At 45.8% G+C, this 7706-nt stretch overlaps 2 protein-coding genes across 2 annotated transcripts in view; one reads left to right on the top strand and one right to left on the bottom strand.

The window, feature by feature from the left end:
• Nucleotides 1-1570: 1570 nt before the first annotated feature.
• The window catches only part of T265_09732 (hypothetical protein), a gene marked incomplete at both ends in the record, with an annotated part of 44535 nt that continues 38399 nt past the window's right edge, over nt 1571-7706 (bottom strand). The window contains 2 exons of the mRNA XM_009175897.1: nt 1571-2578; nt 4983-5139. Of these exons, the coding sequence (XP_009174161.1) occupies nt 2319-2578; nt 4983-5139 (417 nt within the window). The remainder of the gene's footprint in view (nt 2579-4982; nt 5140-7706) is intronic.
• Nucleotides 1817-2367, top strand: T265_09733 (hypothetical protein; the record flags this gene model as incomplete). The annotated part of the gene is made up of 2 exons (XM_009175898.1): nt 1817-1980; nt 2019-2367. 2 exons carry the CDS (start codon nt 1817-1819, stop codon nt 2365-2367), a joined length of 513 nt encoding a protein of 170 aa, XP_009174162.1.

Here is a 7706-nt window from a genome sequence, read left to right as displayed (position 1 = left end):
CCTCGTAAAATCATTCATGAATAGGTGACAGTAAGCGCGGTAGAGCTTCATGTGAAGTTTAAATTGCCTATTGTCCTCCGTTGACTCGTATGGTGTTGCGTCCAGCGGGATAGTTTGCCGACCGTTCAGCAGTGGGTTTCGGTTGCCGTGACAACTTAGCTCTATGCGGAACCCAAATGGATCATATCTACGGCTTCCCAGTAGTGAACAACGAAGGTCTAAGCCTTCCTCTCTTGCAAGTATTAGGTTCGTTAGCAACGACCTCTCCTACTGGGGAATCTCAATTTATCTCAGGTGTTGGTGGTTGCGGGACTTCGTAGAATACAAACATACATACTCACATACTCTCGTTTGAACAATCCTCCTCCTGTCCTGATGCAGTCATTCTGGTGGGCATGAAGCGCTGGACTCAAGTTTTGCTGCTATTAGAGCTCATCAAAACGTGCATGCCTAATGGCCGTGTCGGGATTCGAACTCAGCACATCTGACATGCGAGGCGAGCGTGTTACCACTGCTCTACCACAGCAGGCTGGACTCATCCGAATTTTTATACGTCTGAACAGGTGAGCATGTTCGCGCTTGAGTGATAAGAGCGAAATGCCCGTATTAGAAGGTTTCAGGCATCTGTGGCGCTATTCTACTGGGAAGCCCTGACATGGAGGACGTAAAATGTTCGGATAAGTCCAACATGTGCCGTGGAGCAATGGTGACACGCTCGCCTCGGATGTCAGATGTGCTGAGTTCAAATCCCGGCACGGCGATTGGATATGCAAATTTTGATGAGCTCTAATAAGGGCGAAACTCGAGTTCAGTGCTTCTTGAGCTTGTGATATGAACTCACCAGAATGATAGCGTCAGAACAGGAGGATGATTGTTCAGACGAGGGTCATGTGAGTATGTGATCTCAATTTATGCCTGTGAAACCTCGTTACTCCGATTTGAAAACCCCTTGGGACACTCAGTCGCTGATGTCTGCGTAGCGAATTAAGCGTTGGATGACTGCAGTATATCCTTGACAGACTCGTCCGTGAATGTTAGGCGAGAGAAGCAAATAAAACCCGTCGATTTTCATATGCCAGACCATCGTATACCGAAAAAAGCCGTATTTTATATTCCCTTGTTGGTGAAAGGTTACCAATGGATATGCTATGACGCGGGAGTGAAGGCGGCTACTATTAAACTGGGCGACATAAGGTCTTTCTTGGGCGGAGTCCACATAATTCTGCCCGCGGTTAGAAACCGCGCAACCGATCCCAGCGGTAACCTGGCCGTCACTATCTGGCGGAAGTGCCCAGCTAAGGCGTGTCTGTCGCTGCGCGTTGGGATTTTATTGGAGTGTACTCGCACAGGGTGCTGGTATCTTGCACCAATATGGTGCTCATATATGTTCACTTGATTGGTCTTAGAAGGCATCTGTTGCCTTGGAGACAGGACATTCTGTGAAAAGGCCCTGTATATTCTCCTCCCTTGTTGTCCGAGATGATGCTAATGGTGTTTGCATTATACGAGGACTTTCATTCGGATCGGCTCACCAGTTGCAGGTAGCAAATCTTCAACCAGTAAGGCTCCAATTGAATGTTCTGAGTGCATTTGTGCTCGGAACACGTGAACCTGTCCATGGAATCACTGAGTAACGTTCGAATCAGAATAGACCAAATGACAATGGTACAAGCCGCAACTGAACTGATGGTTGTGGAACTGGACCCCCCGGTGATGAGTGAAAAATGCGCCGCAACAACCAAGAGTCTGCCATCTGTAATTAGAGAGGTTAGGCGCTTTCAGACGCGGATAATTTTTCCATGTTTCAGCTCCACTAATGTGGCATCTGAGATGGAATTGGACTATCGATTGTACACGTAGATATATCAGCACTTCGGGGCCGTTGCATTTTCGACAAAAGTTGGCATACAAAACTCGATACCACTGGTTACTTGACGTCCAGAAAAGTCGTCAACGCGCTCGTTTCCCCTGGATACCGAGGTAAGCGAAACTGTTGGAGTAAACTATCCACATTACAGAGAACCTCCAACAGCAGTGAACATTGATGATCAACGAATTGAATTTCCGGAGATGCAGCTAGATTTCATTGTACCGACAGATCTGAATCAATGTGAACTTAAACCATATGTTGACTGGAGGGCATCCACGCCAAAGGAAGACGAATTAACAGCCGATAAACTTTTTGACAAGAAATATATTCCGAAAATTCAAAATATGTATGAACGAGGTATAGATAAAAGCGAAATAATTAAAAAAGTGACAAATTATTTGGCCTTCTACAGTCTTTGTATCACGCGCCATGATATATCGCCCAGCTCTCAACGCGATGGTTTCCGTATCTCCATTTTCACTCGCGCCTCTTTGTAGTCGGCTCTCAGCTGGATAAAGTTTTGGAGCAGTTCAAGTGGTATACCCGACTGAAGATAGTCTTGTGATACTTGTTGCACGTTATCGGGCTTGATAAGCATCAGGTTCATGAGTTTGAGCAACACATCGAACAATCCATGAACCACAGGACTTCCGAACTGACTAGCCAAATCGCGGTAGGCAGTCACATCTTGCATTGCCAAAAAGCCACCTGAAACAACGGAATGATTATCATAAGCACTCCGGGGAACGGACATTCGATCTTGACATCGCCGCTCTCCACACACAAAAAGTGACCCTCTAATGTTCACATTTTTAGTATGTTTTGAGGTGATGAGTATAAACCGAGTAACTAACATCTGGAGGCAGCTTGCTACCTGCTCCTTTTTGCTTGGAGTTCACCTGACAGAGTTGACGGCTATGGCGGCGGTTTTTTCTTCCGATTAATCCAGGTTAACCCCTTTGTGGTCTTTCAGTTACATATGATTCTCTGATAGTCTAGGAATTCTCTCACACCAGCCTATATGTCCTTTTGTTCTTCGACATCTTGGTTGATTACCCTAGTTTATGCTTCACTTATTTGGGCACGACGCTTTGTTTACGTCGGATATGTATGATTTATTGAAGAAAACCACCTATGAAAGGTCCTTCATTGTGGTCTCCTCAGGGAGTAGGCAACCGTATGTTGAAGTATAATACGCGTTTTACCAAAACAGTTATTTTTCCATTCAAGACAATTATGTTAGATGACCACAACAATCATCTGTTTCCTCCCATCCGTAGTCAAAACTTTCGTGTGTGCAACTCAATAACAGCTGGACAGAAGTACACAAACAGCCCTTGTTGTCATGCGGGGTGATGTTGAGTAGTCAGACGCTAGAAAAGCTAGTACACAATTCCAGATACTCAAACGTCGAATGGTGAGTATGGAGGATAAATAATCGATTCGGGAAACTGGATCACAGCGTTGCTTGAAAATGGTACCTCAACATCAAGTTGCTGCACTAAAAGCGGCTAGAAATTCCTGGGGTCTTTGGTGACCTCGACAGACAGCTACTTTCCGATGAAAGCGTTGCATACAGGAACCACAAATATTGCCCAAAAGATGGGCGCCAGGATTCTCCAAGCATCCAAATGACAACTTCATCTTGACATTGTTTCAACATCCACAGAGTACCCTACAGTTCACGTAAGTCACAATCATATTGGCGAAGATAAACCGACATTTTTAATGTGGATTTCGAACTGTTTCAATTGAAGCAAGTGTGTGTTGGAAAGCTAAGAAGCAGTGTACGACTGTTTAATCCTTATTGGAAATCTCTAGCGGTGTGAGTATCAAGAAACTCAGAGAGTTGCAAACCAGCGACCTACCAGCTAGTTGTATGAGCACCACCTTTCGGCCATGAGCAGCTGATCAGTCACATGATGTGGATGCCAAGATTGAAGGACGAGCGGCGTTATACCTTACCTAAGTCCAAGTGCGAGTTCATTGCTGACCAGCCGATCGTGACTGAGCGGTTAGGTGTTTAAGCACTGGCCGGGGGGCCGCGAGTCGGAGACTCGCCGGAGTTTCGTGAGATGTGCGGTGCTGATTATTCCCAAGGATGACAGCTGTACAGTGCTTCTCGGCTTTTCATCACAGATTGGCTTCACGTACAGGATGAAATCTCCACAAGAAAATCTTACCAAATCTCCCCACAGGAACAACAAATTGGTGACTCGTCAAAAATGAGTCTTCACTGTTGTGAGCGAAGATTGTCAGTTGCCATTATGTTATTTTAGTAGGGACAAAATATTCAGCCCAACAGCGCATGAAATTTATACGGTGAATGACACTTTCAAGTTGTAAGTGCTTAAATGTTACAAACATAAAAACAAGTGTTAAAGGCGCATTTCCGACCAGAACTGAATGGTTTCTGGGAAGTCGAGATTAGAGTACAGCGTGCGATTTGAAAACAGACCGCTAGTCGTCCTGCTGTTAGGTGGTACTGTGCTGGAGTGCGCAGAGAACGTTAGAGCAGGACGATATTAGGTGAATTAGTTTCATAAGGTGTGCCAAAAGTGGCATCGAAAACCCGATCTTCTACCTTGCTAATAAGGCTGAAATCCGTTCGGTAAGTGATTCATATACATGGTTCAAGAAACGAGCACTATACAGCGATCTCAGCCGGTATCCTACTTTGGCGGCCAGTAGTACGACTATGTTCAGCTACGGATATTCTACACACAGGAAAAAGTAACACCACATTGCTCACTGTAAATTCATCCTTCAGAGTACACAAAGCCATTATTGACTTGCTCTGGCTGAAAGTGTGACACATTTATCCAATGTGTAGGCGACCTTCCGATTTTCCAGGTATCTCTGGTTCCCTAGCTTCGTTATCACACATAGTCCTGATCAAGCAACTAATCAGGCGGTACCGTCGCACATGGATTGCTTCTTGGGAGGGGTTGGACCAGTGCACGCTTTCCGTGAATGAATAGTAAAGCGGGCATACAGGCACGGTTGGTCATCGTGATCGTAAAAGTTACGCGTAGATGGAAGAGCATAATTTCAAGCCAACACCTACTTCATTTTCGACATCAACCAGATTTCGATGTAAATGGGTACCTACCGGTATCGGAAAAAGTGAATCCGTAGAAGTGGTCCACCAAGGTCCGATTCAAACGCATGCCAAGTTCGGTAAAGAAGTTCTTCAGATTCTGACCATCCAGTTGACGACGGGCTTCGTTCACCACTTGAGCAAGAAAACCAACTACTCGTTGACAGGCCTGCAAACAGACGACAGGGAGACTATTTCGGGCTTCATCCTCAGTTTCCAAAAGCGAACACGAAACACGGTCAACCCATGGTTGTTGGTCTGTCGTCCGGGGTTCGTAGTTGGATTGCAAGTCGGATGACATCGCCAAAAGCGAACACGAAACACGGTCAACCCATGGTTGTTGGTCTGTTCGCCGAGCTTCGTAGTTGGATTGCAAGTCGGGATGACATCGTTAGTGCGGATTTGTGTGGATGTACAATCCAACTTAAAAGCTCGCCGAGCAAACCAACAACCAAGCAGCCCATCCGAGCCACTTTTATTGCACAACATTGCCAACGGTCAGTTCATGGTAATTCGGTCTTGCAAAGAACAACCGAGTTATTATTCCACGTAAGCTTGTTTGATTAGCGGTTAATTGATAAATAACAGACCTTTCATCCAATCATGTTCCAGTTTTTCGTTAAAGTTGCACTATATGATTACGGTACCCAATGTGTGACCTACTTTGCTTGGCGGCATCTATCTCCAGTAGAAGGTAGCGAGCCAGTAACTTATCCCATCTGTGGGCTTGAAGTGTCGCAGTCAGTATGGGTTACTGGTACTCCGCCACTCCCGCTCCGCAGACAAGTCAGCAACCGAATTGATCTAAATGGTTGGTGGTAACAATCCAGCTCTGAACGACAGCATCTAAGCATTAATAAGCCATCATCGTCGTCGGCATTTTGGAATTAGTCCTCAAGCCCCGATGCTCGGTCTAACTGTGAGTCTTTGATGTTAGCAGTCTCAAAAAGCTGTTCGCTATTTTCTCTTCGTTGGATACCTTCTCAGTTGATGTTACGTGGGGCCGCGGAGCAGAAGGAATACCCTGATTGGTCAGTATGAGTCAACTATGATGGAGCGTTCATATCTCGACAATTCTTGCATCCTCACAAAGAATCTAGCGGAACATGCTGTGATTACCCTACAAATACAACCGTAATAATTCTCCTTTTTATGCATAGGGGGCTCTCAAGCTACAGTGCCTTTTGATATACAGGTAGTGGACGGAGCGTGAAGCTAAGGACCGACACAGGAGTTGCACTACCGCTCGCAGTACACATCAGAGACGGCTTTTTTTAATGTTTAGGGTACATGGTCACAGTGAATCGGGAGCCCAAATATTGCTATCGTCCCTCGGTTGCTGCGCACGTAAACTTAGCGCTTCTGAGGCTCAGTTGGCTGGTCACTTGGACTGAACTCATACTGAATGGGTCCGTCGGAATCCGCGTCTCAAGACCGGCAACCTTAAATCCATCCGTTACGGAGACAGAGGGACGACATTGAATGACTGCCGACTATCGCTCGCTCTGAAACACTCAAGTAGGTTCTGAACATGTGCTAGTCCTTTCAGCTTTTCTTCGCGCCTTCCAGTGACACGTCTCACCCTGATATGGAGAAGCTCCCGGAGCTTAAGGAAGAACTGACTTACCCTGATTCATGCAAACCCTTCCGATGAATCCACCTTTTGATGTAAATTCTTGTTGGATATCATTTCCAAATTTTTGCGAGATACTAGAAGAGCTCTCGTGGTTTAGTGCAACCAGTTAAATCAAACCTACTTCAACTATGCCCAGGGCTCTCAGACATTTCTGTGTTCGGGAATACATAAACATATGAAAAATCAGACGTCGGGTCAGAGCGAATGTGGACGCTTAACAAGAAAGCTAGAGAAATGGACGAATCGCAGACCGCTGGAATGCGAGGAAACTGTCGCAAGTGGTCCATGGAACAAACCGTCTGTAAGCTGAGCGAGTAATTAAAGAACTGTTCACACCCTACGAGACAAGGAATGTGAATAAAACGAGGTAAACACCTGGTAAACCCTAAGCAAGCCGTTTGGTCGGTGCCTTGGGCGCTTAACTTGAAGCCTTTTACTGCTTCAGAAGCACATGAATACGTTTCCTCCAATAAAAACCACCGAGCTGCTGGTCCCGACAAGTCTATACCGATTCTGTGTACTCAAAACACTACACAAGGTCGCTGAGAACTCTCCGACAGCCCAAGACCGATTTAACTTTCTCTGGACTCACCAGGTAGGCGCAGTCCCCAAGTTTTCGTCAACGGTATGTTCTACGTGAACCCAAATTGCACGAAATTGGACCCATATACTTGCCTGATACCGATTCGGTCTTGATGGGAGACTCACCTGGAACTCAGCTCTCATTTATGATGTTCAAGTACAATTTCTTGCAATTTGGGTTCAAGCTAAACATAAGATTGCGGGAAAATCGGGAGCTACGCCTGCCTGGTGAGTCCCAAAAAGGGCTGCGGAAGTTTCTAGCAACCTTATGATTAATGCATTACGTCTATACAATGTATTGCGACATCTCGAAATAAAAATTAAAAAATCCTTCAGTTGTAATACCCTTTCGGGACCTAGCTGCCACGCCACCCGAAGGAAGCACGAAGGCTGGGATACTGCCAGGTTTCCCAAGCTTAGACAAGAGAAGTCGAGATGCAGAGGGCGGTTTCGAACCACGAATCTTCCGATCAGTAAATTCGCGCTCTAACCACAGCCATTTCGAATATCGTACTAAG

The sequence above is a fragment of the Opisthorchis viverrini genome (genome assembly GCF_000715545.1).
Source record: "Opisthorchis viverrini unplaced genomic scaffold opera_v5_307, whole genome shotgun sequence".
NCBI lineage: Eukaryota > Metazoa > Platyhelminthes > Trematoda > Opisthorchiida > Opisthorchiidae > Opisthorchis > Opisthorchis viverrini.
Note: the sequence above shows the minus strand (reverse complement) of the source record. Positions and strands in the feature narration are given on the sequence as shown.